At 40.5% G+C, this 24,337-nt stretch overlaps 1 protein-coding gene across 3 annotated transcripts in view; it reads right to left on the reverse strand.

The window, feature by feature from the left end:
- Window positions 1-388: 388 nt before the first annotated feature.
- The window catches only part of LOC122557394, a 29,986-nt gene continuing 6,037 nt past the window's right edge, over window positions 389-24,337 (reverse strand). Inside the window, exons 2-6 of one of the 3 annotated variants that reach the window (XM_043705058.1) lie at window positions 12,886-14,579; window positions 10,778-10,925; window positions 8,652-8,728; window positions 1,597-1,647; window positions 389-870 (exon numbers count right to left, since the gene is read on the reverse strand). In XM_043705058.1, coding sequence (XP_043560993.1) covers window positions 724-870; window positions 1,597-1,647; window positions 8,652-8,728; window positions 10,778-10,925; window positions 12,886-14,502 — 2,040 coding nt within the window. In that variant the 5' untranslated portion in view covers window positions 14,503-14,579 and the 3' untranslated portion in view covers window positions 389-723. Of the gene's footprint in view, window positions 871-1,592; window positions 1,648-8,651; window positions 8,729-10,777; window positions 10,926-12,885; window positions 15,335-24,337 lie in introns of all 3 variants that reach the window. The other 2 variants (XM_043705056.1, XM_043705057.1) reach the window with 2 other exon arrangements.

A 24,337-nucleotide genomic window follows, 5' to 3' on the forward strand; every position in this document is an offset into this window, starting at 1 on the left:
AGATGGATGTGTTGTCCCAGTCGAAATGGTGTCCATCCTTATCTGTATGTGAGGATACTAATTAGAGTGGGTCATGTCGTTTTGTAGCTAGTTGGTGTTCATGTATCCAGGTGGGTAGTTTTCTGCTTGTTTGTCCAATGTAGTGTTTGTTACAGTTCTTGCATGGCATTTTGAAAATGACATTAGTTTTGTTTGTTGTCTGTATAGGGTCTTTCAAGTTCATTAGCTGCTGTTTTAATGTGTTGGTGGGTTTGTGGGCTAAATAATAATTCAAGGAAAAATCTCAGGTAATTTTTATTGTGGACAAGGAGTGATGGGAATCAAATGGATAAGAGCCAAATGAAGCAGCGAATCTTCAGCAAATACACTGACAACATGTGAACTTGATAAATTTTATTTGTTTAGAAAATTTACAGAAGTACAATGTACACACATTCATATAGAAAAGTGCAAGCAAGTCAGTGGAAAGCGAGATTAAATATTGAGGCATCTTGATTTTCAAAGTTAATACTGCAAGATTCAGAACCAGCAATGCTAAGGTCATAATTAAACATGATTACAAAGTTCAAGAATTGGGTGACAATTTAGGACTTCTGTCCACAAAAGTACATTTGGTTAATTACTTGTCTTCAGTCAAATTGAAGATGTCAGAGCAATTTCATATTATGTGAATGCTGGTTAGATTCATGACAAGATCCTTTTAAACTTAAAATGTTTCAAAGGTCAGGCATTTCTGCATAAGGCACTAGATATTGGATCCTTCTTCTGGAACAGGTACAAGATTCTCTTTCCCCTGCCGAAGAGCAGCATTTTCCTGCTCCAACATTGTGATCTTCTCCTCCAACTCTTTGTTTTTTCTCCGAAGCTTGGCTGAAACAACAAAAACAGTTTAGGAATCAGCCTCAAGCCATAGAGATTACACTTCTTTCTCTAAAGATTTTAATACCATAGACTTGTATTCATCAGGTTGGGAATAGATCCTTATGCATCTACAAATAGATTGTTTTCAAGGGTTAGGCAGTGAATGATTGCCATGTTTAAATTATTGCCTGGAGAGGCTCTTTTATTGTAGTTTACTTCTAGTTTACTTCAGACAACGCAAACAGGCATTCACCATGACAGAATAAGATGTGTTATTTCTCATCACCAAGTTCCAGTTCAACACAAACACTGAAATAAACCTGCGAGTTGCCCACGTCACAATACAGATCATGATATCCAAAAAGGGAAAATAGAGTGATTACTTGGATTGCAAATGGACCTTCAAGTTCACAAAGTATACTCAGCTATCATTCCAAAACTATCAAACAGGTAAAGATTGTTAGAACTGGGTCTGCTCTTCAATCCTAACCAGATTTTTATAGTGTCCCTATCTCTGATCCAGGAGAACTCGGTTCAAGTCCCATCTGCTCCAGAGATGTATCATAGCATATCTGAACAGGTTGATTTGAAAATCTCTCCCTTGTCAATCCTAAAAAAGGAAAGGCTTTTCCTATAAAACACAGAGGACTATATACACCCATTTGAAACAATAGCAAAGACTCTTTTACTAAAGCACTGGAGACATCTCAGATGAATCGATGAACTCTTACCCACTTCAAGTTCCTGCTTGGATCTACATGTGGTTTCCAGACCTGTAGTTTTAATCTGCAAAGACAAAGGAATTTTGAATAAGGGAAGTCATGCATTTCACAATTTAAATACATTATAAAATGACACAATTACACAAATGCAAAAATAAGAAAACCAGATTTTATGATATTCAGTGTGGAAATGTTACTGGACATGACAGCCAACAAGAAAGATGAGATAGGTATTTTCTGGATGAGGACACAAAGCATTCATTAATAATTAAAGGTTTGACTCAAGATTTGTGGCTTGGGTGCCAGTTGCTGCAGTTGAGGGTATGTTTGCCAAGCTGGGAAGTTGATTTGCAGACATTTCGTCTCCTGTCAAAGTGACATCTTCAGTGATTTGGAGCCTCCTGTGAAACACTATGTCTTCCGGAATTTATTTGGTTCTGTTCCTGCTGCTTCTGGTTGCCAGTTCCAGTTGCTCATTGTATTGGCCGGTATATTGGGTCTAGGTCAATGTACTTGTTGATGTCGTCCGTGCTTCTAGAAATTCTCTAGCTGTCCTCTATTTGGCTTGTCCTATTTTCATTGTGTTGTCCCAGTTGAATTTGCAGTCCTTGTCATTTGTGCGTGTGGCTGTGAGGTACAGTTGCTCATGGTGTTTAGTGGCAAGTTGATGTTCGTGGATGCGGGTTGCAAGTTGTCTGCCTGTTTTCCCTATATAGTGTTGCGTGCAGTCTTTGCATGGCATCTTGTAAATTACGTTTGTCTTGCCAATAATGGGTATAAGACCTTTTGTCCTGGTGAAGTGGTGTCTGAGCATGGCTGTCGGTTTATGGGCGGTCATGAATCCCAGTGGTCAGAGAGGTCTGGCTGTCAGATTTGAGACACTTTTTTTGTACAAAAGGTAGCGTGGCTAGTGAGTTGGGTTGCTGGGTTGTTTGTCTGGTAGACACCTCCGGATGAAGTTGCAGGGATATCGATTCTTGGTAAATACTCTGTCGGGGTGTTCTTCTTCCCTTCATAGGTCAGGAGTGCTGCAGTGTGTTTTGGCTGAAAATGTGTTGCTGGAAAAGCACAGCAGGTCAGGCAGCATCCAGGGAACAGGAGAATCGACGTTTCGGGCATAAGCCCTTCTTCAGGAATGCTTATGCCCGAAACGTCGATTCTCCTGTTCCCTGGATGCTGCCTGACCTGCTGTGCTTTTCCAGCAACACATTTTCAGCTCTGATCTCCAGCATCTGCAGACCTCACTTTCTCCTGCAGTGTGTTATAGTCCGTTTGAACAGGGTTCTAATGCAGTTTCTCTTGTGTGTGTTTGGGTGGTTGCTGTTTTAGTTCAGGACCTGGTTGGTGTGTGTGTGGTTTTCCTGTACACTTACGTGGTGCATTCACCATTCTGTATTCATTCTACCATTATATCTAGGAATGGGAGTTGAATGTTGGTTTCCTCCTCTCTTGTAAACCTGATCCCTGTGGGCATAGGGTTGATCATCTGGTGTGTGCTCTTGATTTCTATTCTTTTAATAACAAAAGTGGTGTTCACGTATCTGATTCAGAGTTTGGATTGGATTTGTGGGAGGGCTGTTTGTTCCAGTCTTTGCATCACTAATCCTGCAATGAGCCCAGGGATGGGTGAGCCCATAGGTGTTCCATTGATCTATTCATATATTTGGTTGTTGAGTGTTAAGTGTGTTGTCAAGCACAGGTCTAGTAGTTTGAGTACATAGTCCTTTTTTTTTTAAAAGGCTCCCTACAGTGTGGAAACAGGCCCTTCGGCCCAACTGACTCTCAGAAGAGTAACCTCCCAGACCCATTTCCCTCTGACTAATGCACCTAAAATTATGGACAATTTAGCATGGCCAATTCGCCTGACCGGCACATCTTTGGACTGTGGGAGGAAACTAGAGCACCCGGAGAAAATCTATGCAGACACGGGAAGAACGTGCAAACTCCACACAGACAGTCACCCGAGGCTGGAATCGAACCTGGTACCCTGATGCTGCAAGGCTGCAGTGCTAACCACTGAGCCAACGTGCCACCCCACTTGTTGGTAGGTTCCCATCTTGTTGTCTGTTTGCCTGGGCCAACACAATAATCATAGGGACAAACCAAACAGAGGACAGCCAGAGAATTTCTATGATAATGGCACTCATCCACAGATGCCATCAACAAGCATATAGACCTAGACACAATATACCAATCACTACCATGAACAACCGGAAGCAGCAGGAACAGAACTTAATAAATTCCAGAATTCACAGTACAAAAGTGTTTCATAGGAGGCTCCAAAGCACTGAAGATGTCATCTAGATAGGGGCAAAACATCTGCAAATCAACTTCCCAGCTTGGTGAACATACCCACAACTACGACAATTCATTAATAATAATAAAAAGCACAGTAAATTCTGCTACACAAGAATTATCCTTAGTTAATTAAGTATGGAAAGTAGATTAACCAAATAGCACAAGTAACAATGATAGGACAATGTATGTTGCAGCTGTGGAATATCAGAGCATTTGGATGCTCAGGAAATCCAGGACAAATCATCTGCAGAATGTTTCAGCAGTTAGAGGAATTCCTGATCAAGATTTCTGAAAGCTGAACTGCAGACACTCCACAACACATAAAAAGGGTAGATCTATCTGTCTAAAACAGTCACATCTCAGAGGGTCATGTGGTTTTTTTAAGCAATGAAGGGACAGAGGATGTGATCGTGAGTGAGGTAGGTAAAGAGACGAGAACACTGTAGGAAGAGCCTCAGACTTCACAACTGTCAAATTGTTGAGGTACTCTTAGACAGTGTGGATAAGAGCAAAGCCTGCAAGGTAGATGAGCAGACTCACCATAGCACCATGGTAAAAGAAGCCATTGATTCATGTGGAGTAAAAGGAATGTTATAGTTGTGGAGGACAGTATAGTGAGGATGACTGATCGTGCACATGTCTAGAAAGCTGTGATATCTGCCTGATGCCAGGATTCAGGGCATCATCTTAGGATGGAGAGGATCCAGTCATCATAGTTCACAAAGGTAACAATGACATAGGTAGAATATAGAAAGAGATTCTGTCGAGTCAGTAAGAGGAGCAAGGCACCAAAGTAAGCAGAACTTCAAAAGATAATGATCTCTGAGACAGTGGGATTGTACCATTAGGACAATCTATACCCCAACCATGCTGGGACTGATGTACTTGCAAATTATATCACTAGGTAAACAGCAGGTTTTAAACTAAATAGTATAGGGAAGAGGATCAAATTCAGGAAGGTGTGATAAAGCAAAGACTAGAGAGGACTGTTAGTGTTAGTAATTAGTGTTATTGCTCGTCTTAGTCTGGTTACAAGATAATAAAAAAAAACAAACAAAACACAAAAAGTTCTATCTGAATGCACACAGGATCTGAAATAAACAGGTGATTATTTATTTCAGTTTGCACTAATAGCCATGAGAGAAATGGTTACATAATGACACCAGAAAATACAGGATATTTGGAAAAGACAGCTAACTAGGAAAGGTGAAGGGGTAGTGAGGAAAGTCTGACTGTGCTAGGTTTGTATCAGTTGGACTTAAGAAGTGACTCAGGTTATGCCTTCTGGTCCTAGATTCTCCCACAAGGGAGATAAACCTCTCCATATCCATCCTGTCAAGTCCACTACAAATTTTTCAAGTTTCAATAATGGTCACCTCTCAATTTTTAAACTTTGATGAGAATAAGAACAACCTACTCTATCTCTCCTCTTTGAAAATCCCTCCAGACCAACCTAGTGAACATTCTCTTGACTGGCTCCAATGCCAGCATATTCTTTCTAGATAAAGAAAACAAAACAGTTCACAGTATTCTAGGTGAAGTCTATCTTGTGCTTTATATGGTTTTAGCAAGATCTCCCTACTATAGATCATTCCCTTTGAAATAATGGCCATTATTCCATTTACTGCTACCTGCCAAATTTGGATGCTGACTCTTCATGATTAATGTAGCATGGCCCTAACTCCGACCATGCCACAGCTTTTCATAGATTTTATCCATTTAAATAATATTCTCTATAGTTTCTGCCAAAGTGCATTACATCACATTTTCCCTCATAGTATTCCACCTGCCACATTTTTACCTCCTCATTTAACTGGTCTCAATCCTGCTCTAGACTCGGTCATCCTCACCACTTATCTTCCTACCCATTTGTCATCTGCAAACTTGGCAAAGTACATTCAGTTCTACCACCCAAGTCACTCATACATATTGTAAATAACTGGGCTCCAGCACTGAAAATAACCCCCACTTCTCCCAACTGTGTTTATTACTTAGCCATTCTTATCTCCATGCTAATATATTACCTCCAACACTATGAGGTCTTGTCTTAAGCAGCCTAATGTGAGGTACTCGGTCAAATGCCTTCTGGAAATCTATTACATTACATCCACTGCTTCCCCTTTATCTATCCCATTTGTAATCTCCCAAAGAATTCTAATAAAATTTGTCAGGCATGATTTCTTCTTCATGCTAACTCTGCCCAATTACTCTATGTCATGCATTTCTAAATGTTCTAAATGCATCCTTTATAACAAACTAACATTTTTCCAAAAACGTGTATTATGCCAACTTACTCACCATTTTTGTCTCCTTCCTATTTTGAATAAAATTGGTCTTCAGCCCCAAATGTTTTCCCAATATTTTATCTCTAGCAAAAAGTATTATATTAAAATTTCCTCTCCAACTTTGCCCCTTGATTTAGTATTTTTGGAATGCTATTAGTCATATCTGAAGTGAAGATGGATGCAGAGAATTTATTCAGCTTCATTGCCATTTCCTCGTTACCATTATCATTTTTTTCAAGCCTCATTCACTAGGGGCCCTATGTTCTTTCCTGCCTTTTTCTTTCTTTATAATGGTGGAGAATCTATTACCATTTGAAAATTTGTGTGTCATTTTCCATTTTTGACAAAGAATTTAAGGTGTTTTGATTTTAAAACACTTTGAAAAATTGTTTCCTTATTTTTGCTGCATTGCACATTTTTTATATGTGTTTAAAAGAAGCCCGTGCTGTTCATCTTAGTATTACTTCAAAGTTTATTTGAGTTTTCTTCAGAAACAACCCTTCACAATCCTCTGGCTTTCCTTTTTTTTTTGACACTTTGTACGTTTTCTTTCAATTTGATGCTATCCTTAGTTTCATTGGTTAATTTATCCTCTTCCGAGAATCTTTCTTTCTCAGTGGGATATATTTCTGTTATCAGCATCTGCCATTGTTTCCCAACCATCTTTGCTAAACTTCTTTCCCAGCTCACACTAGCTAGCTCTGCACTCAACCATTTGCAATTAACCTTACTTAATTTTAGCACTGTTATTTTCAACCTAGTTTCTCCCTCTGAAACTGAATGCTAAATTCTACTATGCTTTCACCATAGCTTTCTGTGATCTTTTATTAAGAGTTTATTTATGAAACTAACCTCATTACATATCACCATATCTAAAATAATCTCATCCTTTGTTCAATTCATTACATATTATCTGAAGAAATGGTTTCAAATGTGCTATGAATTCTTCCTATGGCTATCTCTGCCAATTTGACTTTCCCAACCTTTATGAAGATTAAAGTCAACCATAAGATATTGCCTCTTTTTACATTCCTTCATTATCACCCAATTTATTCTCTGTCCTACCATACAGTAAGTATTAGAGGCCAATAGACTTATTCTACCATGGTCATCTTCCTCAGTACATTTTAAGCTCTATATGAATTCTACATCCTCCAATTCTAAATCATCTCTTGGTATCATACTTATTCCATCTACACTAATAAACTACCCAATTATCCTTTGCTTCCCATTAGTCATTGAAAACCCCTGAAAATTTAGTTTGCAGCTTTGATTTCTTGCAATTATGTCTCTTTAGTGGTTACAAGATCATTTTTTAAAGAAATTCAGTTTTAAGAGTCACTGGCTGGCCAGCATTAATTGCCTGTCCCTGCCTGTCCTTCAGAAGCTGGTGATGAGTTGAGTTGTCGTCTTGAACTGCTGCAATATACATGTCTGTAGGTAGACCCACAATGTTCTGAGGAATAAATTCCAGGATTTTGGACCAGCCTGATAGATAATCTCGAATTGTTCTTAACACTACTTAAATTCAAGCATGGATCATTTTTTAAAACAATTTTATCCACCTTTTGACTTTATTTACTGCTGCTTTAATATTTGTGCACTCAGGATAGAAAAATCTTAAATAGTTGCAGTAATCTACTCAGAAAAGTTAGTCATCCTGAATACAGAACTGAAAAAGTAAACAGATTAAGAAGAGACTTATCAGTTTTAAATTTTATAACTTCAGTCTTCAGGGAAAGAAACCATCTAGTCATTATCATGGTCATTGGAGTCTCCAGTGTTGGCTACAACATTTGTCATGTTAAAGTGGGACTAAAGTCATATTGTGATTCTGCACAAGGCAACCTCAGAAATGATTTAAAAGATGTTGCCAGGTTTGGAAGATTTGAGCAAAGGGAGACGCTGACTAGGCTGGGGCTATCAGAGCCATCAGAGGTTTATGAAATCATGAGGGGCATTGATAGGTAAGTAGACAAGGTTTTTTCCCTGGGGTGGGAGAGTCTAGAATAAGAGGGCATAGGTTTATGGTGAGAGGGGAAAAATTTAAACAGGATCTAAGGGGCAATGTTTTCACACAGAGTGTATGCATGTATGGAATGAGCTGCCAGAAGAAGTGGTGGAGGTTGGTACAATTACAACATTTAAAAAGCATCTGGATAGGTATATGAATTGGAAGGGTTTAAGAGAGATATTGGCCAATTACTGGCAAATGGGACTAGATTAGTTTAGGATATCTGGTCAGCATTTACGAGTTGGACTGAAGGGTCTGTTTCTGTGCTGTATTGTATGACTGTATTGGCCACTTTGCAGCATAAATGAAGTTGGTACATTCTATATGAGTAAAAACTGAATGTGTTTTTAAAAATTGAGAGGGGAAAGAAAATTGCTTTCTCAGCCATTAGTTCCAAAATCCACTTTTAGCTTAATGTACTATCATATGGCTAATTTTGACTTTTAGTTCTGACATTTGACTTTCTCGCACCTTCATCCCCATCTGCTGCTTACAGTTGCCCAAACGTGGTTTCATCTCACATCTTGGATATTTGGCAGTGATGTCTCCTGTAATAAGAAAAAGCAGTATGCTTTGACAGAATGGATTTAAAAAAGGAACGGCAATGCAAATAGTTATAATAATACATTACAAATAAGTCAGATTGTTTCTGGTCAATCAGTTGAAGTTAAATCACAATATTCGATATTCTGCATCAAGACTTTGTCTTAAAATATTGGTGTGTTCAAGAAACACTGGTTGTTTGGATGAACATACACCCTGGAGGAGAAAGTGAGGTCTGCAGATGCTGGAGATCAAAGTTGAAACTTTATTGCTGGAACAGCACAGCAGGTCAGGCAGCATCCAGGGAACAGGAGATTCGACGTTTCGGGCACAGGCCCTTCTTCAGGAATGATTCCTGAAGAAGGGCCTGTGCCCGAAACGTCGAATCTCCTGTTCCCTGGATGCTGCCTGACCTGCTGTGCTGTTCCAGCAATAAAGTTTCAACACTGAACATACACCCTACCTCCTCAAACAGGAGATGGCACAAGTTAAATAAAAACTGAAATAACTGCAGATGTTGTAAATCAGAAACAAAAACAGAAATTGCTGGAAAAGCTCATTAGGTCTGGCAGCATCTGTGAAGAGAAATCAAAGTTAAAGTTACGGATCAAGTGACCCTTCTTCAGCACATGGGTTAGTTTGACCTCAAATTAGGGGTTTACACTGTTGTGTCACAAATAGATTGGAACCAATAGGCAAATGGCAGGCCAATGCAAGAAGCAAAAAAATACAAACGGCCTTGGATTTCTTTGGGGACAAATGAATAGACGGACCTAGGTGAATGGGGAAAATTACTTGCAAATGGTTTTCAATATCGGAAAACGTGAGGACATCTGCTTTTGGTCTAAAGAAGGTAGTCCAGATAGTTTGCAATGGTGAGAAGCAAGATGCAGCAAAGACTCAAAGAGACTTGGAGTTTAGGTACATAGATCAGAAAATGTCAATGTTAGCTATGATATTTAGTCAACAAAAATATACGAGGAACAGAAGTCATGCTTGAAGCTATTCTAATCCCTTATTAATCAAAACTTGGAGAACTGAGCACAGTTTTAAAGAGAAGAGGATAAGCTGCCTTTATGGAATTCAGTGTAGATTCACAAAAATAACCAAGACTTGGTGTCATGCTGGATGAGAGATCACACAAATGAGAATTATATTGCTTGGAATTCACAAGGTTAAAAAGATGATTTTGATCAAAGTCAAGGTAATGGACTGGGTAAATTGAAAGAAAACATTTCTACTGGTTGGGGATAGTTTGCAAACTAGAACTAGAACTAGAGTTATCAAAAGTGAAATTAAGAACCTCCTTTATACAGAAGGTAGGAAAGGTTTGGAATTTTCGACAAACTGCAACTGAATCTAGATTCATAGTTTTGTTAGCTAAAAAGGCACAAGGAACACGAGGCAAAGGCAGGTATATGGAGAGTTAAGTCACAGGTCAGCCATGGCATCACTGAAGATGGGACAGGCTCAAGGGGCTAGATGAACCCTTCTGTCCAACGATGGGACTTCGAATATAGATATCAATAAAAGGGTCAGGCTCATATACAGAAAAAATGTCTTTTGAATAGTTTAGAATTTGCAACAGTAAGAAGTAGGAATTAAAGGGCTTTTTGAAATCCCATCGGATAAATATTAATATTTTAGGTTGAATGGTCGATAAAAAGTACAAAGAAAATTGGAATTGTTGATGACAAATTTAAAATGTCATGTGTCACCAACCATATTATTGAGCAATAAAAATTAATCAAAAACAATTATTTCCCATGAAATGAAGCTGAAATTCAATTTTAAAATTAAAGTTAAAAACACATATACCTGAATAAGATTATAAATACCTATTATGACATGACATCAAAATTTGCATATTTGTGATCCAAAACAAGTTCAGAGATATTAAATTGTTCCTTAATGGTGGCTCCTCAAAATCCAGAATACACGCTGCAGGTGCAAGTGTAAACAGAATATGAAGTACTTAGCAGCTCATAAGTGTTCATTGCCTCCTTCCCTTTCATTGTGCGTTAACGCATCTTTTTTCAGCATGCCATATTTACCTCTACTAGAGGCAGAAGCCTGTTTGAAATTTGCTTTTGTTTCTTGCACAATGAATTTTGACAAGTTCAGTGAAGACCTTTTGTTTAGTCCAGGTATCTTTGAGATACTTTTAGCCAAAGGTTGATTAGATTTGGCTTTAGGAGTCATCTGAAAGAGAGCAGAGTACTTATAAACAAAGATTTTCTCATTGCAACAACCATTCCAATGAGAGCAGAGATACCGTACAAAGGGTCTACCAGCACATCATGCTGGGTCATATCTATTCAAACAACTTGTTAAAAATGGAATACTAAAGTAGATTAGAGGATAGTGCAGTTGTGCAAATGGGATACAACTTCTGGCAATTGGTGACCATCCCAAAGATTAAAATTCACATAATAAAGGAGCCTGTAAGAACAAATGGCCTGTTTTGCAAGAACAGTTATAAAGTATGGCAGATGCTGGAAATCAGAACAAAGCTACTGAATTGGATTGAATTGAATTGAATTGAATTGAATTTATTGTCACGTGTACCAAGGCACAGTGAAAAGCTTTGTCTTGCAAGCAATATAGGCAGATCACATAGTTAAGTAGCATAGACAAGTAAATAAATAGGTCAACAGTGGCAAAAACAAAAACACAGGTACAGGCAAATGTTAAGAGTTTGAGTCCATTCAGTATTCTAACAATAGGGTAGAAACTGTTACGAAACCGGCTGGTGTGTGTGTTCAGGCTTCTGTACCTTCTCCCCAATGGTAGAGGCGGTAGAAAAACATTGCCAGGGTGGGATGGATCTTTGAGAATGCTGGCGGCCTTTCCTGGACAGTGGGCCTGGTAGATGGATTCTATAGATGGGAGGTTGGCCTTTGTGATTGTCCAGGCCAAGTTCACCACTCCCTGTAATTGTTTCAGGAACTCTTGAAGGTTCACAAGATTTGTTCCTAGGATGGGAGGGATGAAGACTGATTGGGTAAACTGGGCTTGTATTCTTAGTTTTAAAGACAGGGAGGTGGTCTCATTGAAATGATATACTTAAAAAGATATAGAGGGTTGATGAATGCAAGACATTTCCCCTGGTTGGGGAATTTCAAATCAGGGGGCACAATTTAAAGTAACAAGATCCCTCTAAGGTTCGCAATGAGGAGAAAGCATTTTACTCAGTGGGTTATGAATCTTTCAAACTCTCTATCACAGAGGGCTTTGGAAGTACAATCTTGGAGCATGTTTAAAGGTAGAGATTGAAAGGTGTCCGATTACCAATGGCATACAGGGCTATGGGGTAGCAATCGGTAAAAGTCATTGATATGTTTGCTCAGTCATGAGCATTTTGAATAGATGGGTAGGCTCAACAGGGTGAATGTAATACTCCTGTTCATTTCTTCCTATTTCACCAGTCATCTGCGTCCAATCCTGGTCACTGTGTTTTAGGAAGGGTATTATTAAGTTAGATAGGGTTCAAAAAAGATTTATCAGGATGTTTCCAGGAATGGGGAGTTTGAATTATAAGGAGAAGCTAGATAAGCTGGAACATTTTTCACTCGAGCATAGGCGGTTAAGGAGTGGCCTTATAGGGGTTCATAAAATCAGGTGTATGGGTAAGTAAGGTAGATAAGGTAGTTGTCTTTTCCCTAGGCAGGGGATTTCAAGACTAGGATGCATATTTTTAAGGTGAGAGGAGAATTTTTTTTAAAAAGACAGGAGGGGCATTTTTTTTTGTTTTATACAGAGTGGTTTGGGTAGAATGCACTTCCAGAGGAAGTGGTGGATGTGGGTACAGTTACAACACTTAAAAAAAGATATTTAGAAAAATATATGAATAAGAAATGTTTGGAGGAATATGGGCCAAGAGCAGGCAGGTGGGACTAATTTAGTTTGGGATTATGGTCAGCGTGGATTGTTTCCATGCTGTATGATTATCAATAACTGTCAGTACTTCTAAGTCTGGGAGAACACAAAAACTAGATACTTAAGATTTCCAGTTGGGAGAAAAAGAAAATCAGTCTGAGCTCACAGGAGACCAGCCAGTCTTGCATCAAGTAAAGCACTGCAATGTTTGTCCACCATATTACACACAATTTCCTCCAATTGAAAGCAGAATAAATAAGACGGTTATAAAAATATAACTTACATTGGCATTGACTCCAATGTGGCATGATGAAAGCTTGTTATTTCCTGCAGTTTGCCCAGACCCTATTCCACTGCTCAGCTTTTTTGAAACCTGATGAGGTTTTGGAAGGCACGTCTTTGAAACACCAACTGATTGCGTTGAAGGCTTTCTTCCTCTGTCCACAACAGAGCAACCTACTTTGCAGATTTGAACAGGAGGTATAATGTCTTTTTGCATTCCAGATTTACGTACTTGACTAACACTTTTCCTCCTGGCTCCTGGGAGATCAACACATTTCAAGGAATTCTCAGTTCTGATTTTGGCTTGCCTTAATTGCTGTCCAGATCTTGGTACATTTGAATTTTTTCCACTACTAGTTTCAATGGCAACAGTGCCAGAACTTCTGTGTTCATCCAGGGACTCTTCTGCTCCAACATGCATGTCATCCTGAAGTATGGCGGAAGAAACCAGGTTAGATTGGTCAAGTTGTTGATATTCTAGAAAACTTCGCCTCCTTTTGATATATGGAGTAGAAATATAGTTGGGAGCCCATTCTGAACTCACTATGTCATGAATCACGTCTGTCTGTTCACAAGTAATTTGTTCTCCATGTTGGGAGGAGTTTCTTAAATGTAGGCTTCTTTCTAAACCATAAACCCCTTTACGTAATCCTACAGAACAGCTGAAATCACAATCACCACCTCCATTTGCTTCAACTGATCTTTTTTCAATACCTATAGAACTATCCGCTTTCCCCAAATCCAGAATCAAATTTGAGTTACCACTGTTTCCACCTGTCTCCACTTGGTCTAACATTGATCCATAATCCATAACACATTGTCTCCCAAGTTTAAAGTTCTCAGATGTCAGTCTGACTTCATTCGAGCCTCCTGGTGATAGAGGCACCTGGCAATGGGGCAAGTTTGTTATTTTATTGGCATTTTCCAAACTGTTATCATGCTTTGATGCATCAAATGTAGCATTGCAGTCAAAGACAGTTACAATTCTACGTAACTGCTCTTTGTCGTTTGTTGATTGAAGTAACTTGCATCCAGACAAAGTATAGGCTTTGCTAGCTGTCTCAAAACTATCTTCATATTTTGCTGCAAACATTGCATTTTTCCAGTCATCCACAGTCACAGTGCAATGAAATGGTACCATTACGTTCGTTGATGGAGGCATCTTGCAATGAAAGGAGCTAGTTACATTGAGGTCACATCCCTCATCATCTTCATATAGAAAGTTAAAAGTTCTATTTCTAAAATTATCCACAATTGTGGTACCATTTAACTGCACTGTGCAATTAAATGAGTTAGTTACCTTCTGGTCATTTCTAATGTGGTTTTCATGCTTTGATAAATTAAGGGCTACATTTACATGATCTGTCACAGGTATTGTTTCATTCAACTGGATTAGCTCTACTTTAGATGAGGATAGCATACAGTTAAATACAATGGGCAGCTTGTTCTGCATATAACTGGAAGAGACAACATGCTTAAGTACACCAACTTCCCAGTCATTAAGGTCACTTTGCAACATCGTTTCATTTAACTGGATCAAGTTTTCAGAAGGGAACACGGGCAGAGCTCCAGCCTCAGTAAAGTCATTTGTTTTAACAGGTGGATCTTCAGTTTCCATTTCCGAGAGAATTTGTTGACAGTTGATACTGTTTTCCTCTTGCAATTCTGAAGTGGTGCCATCTTGTGGCAATTTTGCTGGGGAGGCAATTGAACAGTTCAACGGTATAAGTTCATTATTTATCATGGAAACATTAGTCACAGAAGCTGGATTTATTGCATCAACTATATGGAGATGACATAGCTCGCTTTTATCATTTAACTTAGTAGCTATACGTATACATTCTTCTGCAATAGCACTGGTGAATAAGTGTGACAAGTTACTTGATTCCATAATGGATAGTGAGCAACAGGTTAATTGTATTTGCTCCTGTTCAGAGGTACTTTTAGAAACATTAATGTCAAGCAAGGTTTGTTGCACTATCACATCCACATCTTTTGTTTTTAAAGGAATTTGACCTTTATATTTGCTGTCAGAACTTGGAAGACAATATGTTGCATTCAAAGAATTTTCTTTTGGCCGTGTATCCACTTTGAATTTGGTATCCAATTTTCGGGTAGAATTTAGACTGGAAGAGCCTGTGCTGAATTGCCCACTTTTGACAATGGAGGCACTTGGTTGTCTTAGCATTCGTTTTTCAAGAGGTTTCAAGTTGTTGGTAGCAACTGTCTGTTTCCCCAATTCAGGCTGTGGCTTTTTTGAGCAACCTTGTGCTGGACCTTTTCTGGTCAGGAGTGAACATCTGCGTTGTGATGTTGCTTCACTATTCGTCTTAGCAGCTGGGGGAGCAACAGGATTGCTTGGGGTTCTAATGGAAACTGAGGGTCTAGTGGAAATACACACTGAAGTTCGACACTTGGGTGCAGCTAATGATGACTTCATTGAACACAGTCTGGATTGTGGTGATGTTTTCAGCACAGGAGGTGGGAAAAAGAGGAAATCAAAAGCAGTAGCTGATCAACAAATACCACTTAAAACAAAACACGCAGGCATCTGAAACCACAAGGCAAATACTTTAAAAGGATGCAAAAACTGAAAGAACTCTGGATGTTGTAAATCAGAGACAAAAACAGAAATTGCTGGAAAAGCTGGGTGCGGCACAGTGACTCAATGGGTAGCATTGTTGCCTCACAGCGCCAGAGACCTGGGTTCAATTCCTGCCTTGGGCAACTGTGTGTGGAGTTTGTACGTTCTCCCAGTGTTTACATGGGTTTCCTCCGGGTGCTCCGGTTTCCTCCCACAATCCAAAGATGTGCAGGTTAGGTGAATTGGCCATGCTAAACTATTGGGGGGGGCGATGGCCTAGTGGTAGTATCACTAGACTATTAAGTCAGAAACCCAAAATAATGTTCTAGGGGCCTGGGTTCAAATCCAGCTATGGGGTGTGGTGGAATTTGAATTCAATTTGCTATCTGGCTCGTTGGTCTAGGGGTATGATTTTCGCTTAGGGTGTTCTACTGCGCAGACTTGCAAGAGGTCCCAGGCTCAAATCCCAGACAAGCCATGTTTCTTAACTTGACTTGTGCAAAAATGTCTGATTAATTTTACGAGTGGCACAGTGGTTAGCACTGCTGCCTCACAGCGCCAGGGAGCCGGGTTCAACTCCCGCCTCGGGCAACTGTCTGTGTGGAGTTTGCACGTTCTCCCAGTGTCTGCATGGGTTTCCTCCAGGTGCTCCGGTTTCCTCCCACAGTCCAAAAATGTGCAGGTTAGGTTAATTGGCCATGCTAAATTGCTCATAGTGTTAGGTACATTAGTCAGGGGTTGCATGTAGGGGAATGGGTCTGGGTGGGTTGTTCTTCAGACGGTCGGTGTGGACTTGTTGGGCCGAAGGGCCTGTTTCAACACTGTATGGAATAGAATCTAATCTAATTTGGAAGCATCTGAGGAGAGAAATCAGAGTTAATGTTTTGGGTTGAGTGATCCTTCCTCAGTTCTGCCAGGCCTGCTGAGCTTTTCCAGCAATTTCTGTTTTTGTACTTTAAGGATGTATTAATTTGGGGAAATTTTTAATTTAAGCCAACTGATTCTCAAAGATTTTTTTTGTGAAAACCTGATTCTCACAAATATAAAAGAGGGAATTTATTTCTGGGCATTATAATTTCTTCAAAGTTTGTGCGAAGATTTGTAGCTCAGGTGCTCGTTGTTGTGGTTCTGTTCGCCGAGCTGGAAGTTTTTGTTGCAAACGTTTCATCCCCTGGCTAGGCGACATCATCAGTGCTTGGGAGCCTCCTGCGAAGCGCTTCTTTGATGTTTCCTCCGGTGTTTATAGTGGTCTGTCCCTGCCGCTTCCGGTTGTCAGTTTCAGCTGTCCGCTGTAGTGGTTGGTATATTGGGTCCAGGTCGATGTGTTTGTTGATGGAGTTTGTGGATGAATGCCATGCCTCTAGGAATTCCCTGGCTGTTCTCTGTCTGGCTTGCCCTATGATAGTAGTGTTGTCCCAGTCGAATTCATGTTGCTTGTTGTCTGCGTGTGTGAATTCGACTGGGACAACACTACTATCATAGGGCAAGCCAGACAGAGAACAGCCAGGGAATTCATAGAGGCATGGCATTCATCCACAAACTCCATCAACAAACACATCGACCTGGACACAATATACCAACCACTACAGCGGACAACTGAAACTGACAACCGGAAGCGGCAGGGACAGACCACTATAAACACCGGAGGAAACATCAAAGAAGCGTTTCGCAGGAGGCTCCCAAGCACTGATGATGTCGCCTAGCCAGGGGACGAAACGTTTGCAACAAAAACTTCCAGCTCGGCGAACAGAACCACAACATTATAATTTCTCATAGCTGAAAGAGGCAGGATAAACCAGAAGACAGTCTTCCTCATTTTCTAATTTGACAACTTCAAAGAAAATTCGAATTGTGAAAGCAAACAAAATTTGAGGGAAATAGTTACAACACAGAAGAGATGAGAAACAATTGACAGAGATGCATTGGAACACTACTCACCTACAATGTCTCCTCACTTGGGTGGGTGCAGGTGGAAAGAAATGTAATGACAGAAAAGAGAATAACCATGTTTTCTCACGAGGCCCTCACCAAAATCAGTCTTCAAAGAGTGGGGTCATCCATCATATTAATAAGTAAAAGGTTCTTCAAACATACGAACAGTAGAAGGTTAATGAAGGATAGAGTAGGACTCAAAAGAATAAGCTGCTCACTCAATCAAAGGATATGTCAGAGATACTAAATGAGTACTTTGCTTCTGTCTTTATCAAATTAGCAAATGGTGACAATGGCCCAATTAAAAGTGTGCATTGTGAGCAACTGAGCAGTATAATGACAGATAAAGAAGTGATACTAAAGGGGCTGGCAGCACACCAGATCCAGATCCAGATGCATCCTCGATTGAGAGGGGTAAAGCAGTAAATTACTGAGCCATTGACAGAAATTTTCCAGGCCTCCTTGAACACAGGATTAGTCCCAAAAGATGACAGGATTGCAAATATGAGTAAGAAAGGAGTAAAAGGATAACTGAGGAAACTATAGACTTCTTAGCTTGATGTCATAATATAGGATAAGATAAATATACATTTTGAGAACTATAAGTTAAAACTGGACAGTCAACACCACTTTGTCTCGGCAAGTCATGTCTGAAATTTCATTGAGTTCTTTGATGCGGTTACACACAGGCAATGGATGAGGATGGTGCTATGGATGTTGTTTATTTGTGCAGTCAAAGTATTTAATATGGTGCCACATGGCAGGTTGTTAGCAAGTTAGAAATGTTTGGGATTGATTGGAACTTGACAGTGAGGATTTGAAGTCCATTGATAGATAGGAAAGAAAGTGCGTAAAGATGGGCATTCTTTAAATTGCAGACAAGTTAAAAGTGGTGTTCCACAAGGATCAGTGTTGGGACCCTTGATTTTTCTGATTTATGTAAAAGATTTGGAGATGGATGTTGAGGGCAAAAATCTCTAAATTTGCAGATGATACCAAGCTAGAGATGATACTGAATTGTGAGGAAAATGCTGAGCAACTTCAGAGGATCATTAATAAGTTGGCCAAATAGGCAGACACCTGGCAAATGGATTTTAATGCAGAGAAATGTCATAGAAAAGTCACTTTGGTAGAAGAAACACAGACAATGCTTTGAGTGAGTCCAAGGAACATAGGTACCTCTGAGTTCATGTGCTTAATTCTCTGAAGGTGGCCAGGCAAGTTGAAACAGTTGTTAAGAAAGCTTATAGAAGCATGAGGTTATAAGTAGAAATAAAAAGTATGAAAGTAAGGAAGTGATACTGATCTCTACAAATGATTGGTCAGAGCATATTTAGGCTCCTTATTTAGAAAAATATGTTAAATCCCTAGAGGGAGTGGAAAGGAAATCTACTTGAATGATACCAGGGATAGGGACTTTAGGTACATGGAATGATTAGACAAATTGGGCTTATTCTCCTTGGGAACAGAGAAGATTAACGGATGAACTTATTTATGTGTTCAGAAATGGTGAACATTTTTGATAGAGCAAAGAAAGATATTGTTTCCACCAATCAGTATATCAGTCACAATTTCACAATTGTCACAAGTTCAAGACTGTCAGCAAGAGAGCTAGGAGTGAGATGAGGTGAAATATCTTTACTGAGGGTTGTTAGGATTTGGAATGTGCTGCCTGGGAGAGTAGTGGACATAGATTCTGTAGGAGGTTTCAGAAGATTTCAAATGAGAGCTGGATATATATAATTTGAAAGTGATGAATTTAGAAGTTAGGGAGATAGGGCTGAAGACTAGGACTTCCTGGGCAGCTCTTGTGGAAGCTGGTACAGACATGGGTGAAGTGGCCTCCATGATTCTATAATAAAAAGACAGACAGATGGAGAAAAATATTTGGAAAACTTTAGGAGGAGGTTGGGACAGGGAAAGCAAGAGAATCAGGAAAGATATTCTCCAAACTTTGCCTGCAAGGTCACAAGAGGTACTCTATGGAGAATTATTGCCTCAGTAATTTTAAAATCAAAACCTACAGGTCAAACCTTGGCATGTGTTCATTCCAGACATTTTCCAACCCCTATCTGGAGAGAACTTTTTAAGCGAGATGGGGAGGATAACGAAGTTCAGTAGGTAACTAAATTACAAGAGCATAATATAATCTCCATGTACTTAAGTTATCATGATTCAATGTAATCAAGATAGCAAACTAATCAAGGATCGGCATTGCTTTCACATTACAATCAAAATACTCTGCTGCTGCATAGAAAACATGTACGTTCCATTACTGAACCTTCAGCAAGAGCATATTTAAGTTAAAAACCAACGTCTAAAAGCTCAAATAAGACATTGAAAAAAGGCAGTTTGTAACATGTGATTTACAGAAATTGGCCAAACATTGTTTCCTAGCATTGCAAGGGCCATTGAAATCCTAACCTGATGAATGACAGTTTCAATATACTAGTCAAAGTCAAAGTCAGCTGATGAGGCCATCAGACCACCCAATCTATTGATCACTGAACTCTTGTGGACTCTTTATATGGAGAAAGTGAGGACTGCAGATGCTGGAGATCAGAGCTGAAAATGTGTTGCTGGAAAAGCGCAGCAGGTCAGGCAGCATCCAGGGAACAGGAGAATCGACGTTTCGGGCATAAGCCCTTCTTCAGGAATATTCCTGAAGAAGGGCTTATGCCCGAAACATCGATTCTCCTGTTCCCTGGATGCTGCCTGACCTGCTGCGCTTTTCCAGCAACACATTTTCAGCTCTGGACTATTTGTATGCCAGGAGAGGAGATTCTTGCGATGTGGGAAAAAGAGACAGATTTTAGGAGGAGTGTACGTTATCATTCATAGTTTTTTTTTGGTTTAAGAAACATTTGTTGACTATCAGATAGATATCTAAAACAAAGGGTAACAAACAGCAGTGGAACTTCACAATATGGAACCGAGGACCCAAGGTTAATACCGGGCAAAAACAGAAATTGCTCGAGAAAACTTAGCAGGCCTGGCAGCATCTGTGGAGAGAAAGCAGAGTCAACATTTTGAGTTCAGTGACCCTTCTTCAGAACTGGTAGTAGCCAAGAAAAGGTGGGAAAGGGGTGAGCAAATAGATACAGACAGAGCACAAAGAGAGAAATAAAATAAGAATGTTTGGAAGATACAGTAAAGGGATGGTTGATAGTATGCCAGGGAAGAAGAAAAGCTGATAATGGGGACAAAGAGTAGGTGACAATGAGTTAGCTGTGTTGAAAGAGATCATGTCACAACAGGTCCCCAGATGGGTAAAGAACATGAAAGGTGGTGTTCAGACTGTAACATTATTGAAGTTAATAGAATCCTGAAAGCTGCACAATCCCCAAGCAGAAGAGGAGCTGCTGTTCGTCCAGCTCATACTGACCCTCACTAAACACTACAGCAGGCCTGAGATAGAAATGTTGGCCAGGGAACAGAGTGATGTGTTGAAATAGCAGGCAAGTGGAAGCTTGGGTCATTTTTATGGACAGAATGTAGGTGTGCTGCAAAGCAATCATGCAGTCTGCATTTCTTCTCCCCAACATTTGTGAGTAGCAAATACAGATGAGATTGAATGAAGAGCAGGTAAATCACTGCTTCACCTGAAAGGTGTGTTGGGAGACTTGGATAGTGATGAGGTAAAGGGGCAAATGTTGCACCTTCTCACATTGCATGGGAAGGTGCCTTCAGGGTTCAGGGAGTGGTCCTTGGGGAGTGGGAATGGAAGAGGAGTCCTGGAGTGCATGGTCCTTGCAAAATGCTGATAATGCACGTAGAGGGATGTAGATCTGGGGATAGCATCCTGCAGAAGTTGTCAGAAACAGCAGATTATGATCCTTCAGATATAGATGATATTAAGCGTGAGGACCAGAGGGACCCTGTCAGTGTTGTGGCAGGGAGAGAAGGTGTGAGGACAGAATGATGAGAAACAGGTCAGACACGGCCAATGGCCTATCAACCAGGGTGTCAGGGAATCCTCGGTTGAGGAAAAAGGTGGATATTTCTGAGGTCCCCTTGCAGAAGGTGGCATCATCAGAACAAATGCAATTGAGACAAAAACAGAGAATGGAACGGAGTTCTCTCATCTGCCACTGCCCCACTGCCTAGCTCTTAGTTCCCCCATCCTGAACTGCCTGCTTTTCCCTTCTTCCAAAATTCTACACAGTTCTGCTGAGGCAGATCCATTCTTTCCACCTTTCTTACTCCACTGAACTTGTTTCTTCCTAACAAGTTTTTTGTCCCCTTGTCTAGTCCCTTCCCATTTACGTCTGTAAACCTGATGCTTTGTCAGATTCAAAATTTCCAGTTTGCAGGCATCAGTCATCTCCTCTTCACCACGGATGGGCAATCTTTCTAAACGTCCATCCCTCATCAGAATGGACTTGCTCTCACTTCTTCTTGGAAGATGATCTGAACTGCCCTCATTCACAACTACCACGCTCCACCTGCACATCTTCAATTTGAACAACTTCTTCTCACTTTATTCAGACCATAGGTGTGGCCACGAGTACCCAAATGGGCAGCAGTTATACTTGTCTCTTTGTTGGATATGTGGAACATTCCTTGTTCCAAGGCAACTCGAGTCAGTCCCAACAATTCTTTCTTCAACAAATCAATTATATCCTCGGTGCTGCTTCCCTCGCTTGTTCGGAATTGGAAGGATTCATCAATTGCACCTCCAATGCCCATCACACTCTCACCTTCACTTGGTCCATCTCTGTTCCCTTTATGGGGACAGGCTAGCCATTGATAATCATGACAAACCAATTGACACACACACAGTTATCTAGACTATACATCCTCACACCCTGCTTCCTGCGATAACTCCATTCCAATCTCCAGCCTCTCAGTTCTGATGATGCTACCTTCCACAGGGTGAGCTGAGAAATGTCCAATGTTTTTCTCAGCCAAGGACACCATCATGGTTAATAGGGTCTTTACCTGTGTTTAACCTTTGTCTTCCCTATTACAACACTTACAGACTCCCCCCAGTCCTCATTTTCCACAACAGTATCAACATCCAAAGATCATAAGCTGCCATTTCCACCACCTCCAGTGGAATGCCACCAAGCAGACCCATATTCCCCTCGCCTCCTTTGTCATTGTTTTTCAGTAACCACTCTCTCCAAGACATCCTGGTCCATTCCTCCTCCACTCCCAACACCACTCTCAGCACCTTCCACACAAAAGCAGAAGATGCAACACAAGCCTCTTTACCCCTTACAATCAAAGGCTCCAGACACACATTCCAGATGAAGCAGCAATTTACCTGCACTTCACTTAATCCAGTTCACTGTATTCACTGCTCACAATATGGTTTCCTCTATCCTGGGAAGATGAAATGCAATGCATTTACTCAGTCTGCAGTACACCCAATGATCCCGAGCTTCTGGTTGCCTGCCACTTCAACATACCGCTGTGCTCCCTGGCCAACATTTCTTTCTCTGTTCTGCTGCAGTGCTCCAGTGGAGCTAAGCACAAGCTAGAAGAACAGCACCTTATCTTCCACTTGGAAATGCTGCAGCCTTAAGTACTCAATATCAAGTTCAATAATTTTAAAAGCCTGAACACTTCCTTTATCCTACAACCTGTCATGACATGATCTGCTTTCAGTACAGCCAACCCATTTTCACCAACTCATTGTCCCCATTTATCAGCTTTTCACCTATTCCTTTGTCTGCCTAACTCTCTCTCCGGGTTCCATCTCCACCTATCCACACACCCCTTCTCACCACCACATCTTCCTGCCCCTCCTGCACCCACAAATCCATTGCCATTGTTATCACATAAATACCACCTTTTCCTAGCTACTATCAGTTCTGAAGACTGGTCCATGAACTTGAACATAAACACTGCATTCACACCACAGATGCTGCCAGACCTGCTGACTTCCTCCAGCAATTTCTGTTTCTGCTTATGTTTGACTAATAAAGGGAAATATCACATGTACTCTTTATCACCTTATCTAATTGTATTCAGGGATGTATGGACATGTACACCAAGGTCCCTCTGATCCTCTGTACTTCTCAGATTCTAACCATTCAACGTGTACTCCCTTGATTTGTTGGTCCTCCAAAGGGGCATCACCTCAGACTTAAGACCATAAGGCACAGTAGCAGAAATTAGGGCATTCGGCCAATCAAGTCTGCTCTGCTATTCAATCATGGCCGATGGGTTTTTCAATCCCATTTTCCTTTCCTTCTCCCCGGAACCTTTGATCCCCTTAGCGTACAAGACCTTATCTAGTTTTTTTAAAAAAAACTACTCAATGACCTATCCTTCACAGCCAAGTGTGGCAATGAATTCCACAGATTCACCACTATCTGGCTAAAGACATTTCTCCTTATCAACATTCTAACAGGTCTTCCCTTTACTTTAAGGCTTGCCATAGGGTCCTCCTAGTCACTCCTGCCAATGGAAATCTTTTTAGGATTAAATTCTATTTGCCACAGTTCAAACCCACTGACCAGCTGGTCTATGTGATCCTTTAGTCTGAGGCTTTCCTCTTCACTATTTATCACACCACCAAAATGCACCATCTGTAAACTTACTGACTTCCATGTCATAGAGTCATAGAGATGTACAGCATGGAAACAGACCCTTCGGTCCGACCCGTCCATGCTGACCAGATATCCCAACCCAATCTAGTCCCACCTGCCAGCACCCGACCCATATCCCACCAAACTCTACCTATTCATATACCCATCCAAATGCCTCTTAAATGTTGCAATTGTACCAGCCTCCACCACATCCTCTGGCAGCCCATTCCATACACGTACCACCCTCTACATGAAAAAGTTGCCCTGTAGGTCTCTTTTATATCTTTCCCCTCTCACCCTAAACCTATGCCCTCTAGTTCTGGACTCCCCGACCCCAGGAAAAAGACTTTGTCTATTTATCCTATCTATGCCACTCATAATTTTGTAAACCTCTATAA

Source organism: Chiloscyllium plagiosum, chromosome 15 (genome assembly GCF_004010195.1).
Source record: "Chiloscyllium plagiosum isolate BGI_BamShark_2017 chromosome 15, ASM401019v2, whole genome shotgun sequence".
Taxonomy (NCBI): Eukaryota; Metazoa; Chordata; class Chondrichthyes; order Orectolobiformes; family Hemiscylliidae; genus Chiloscyllium; species Chiloscyllium plagiosum.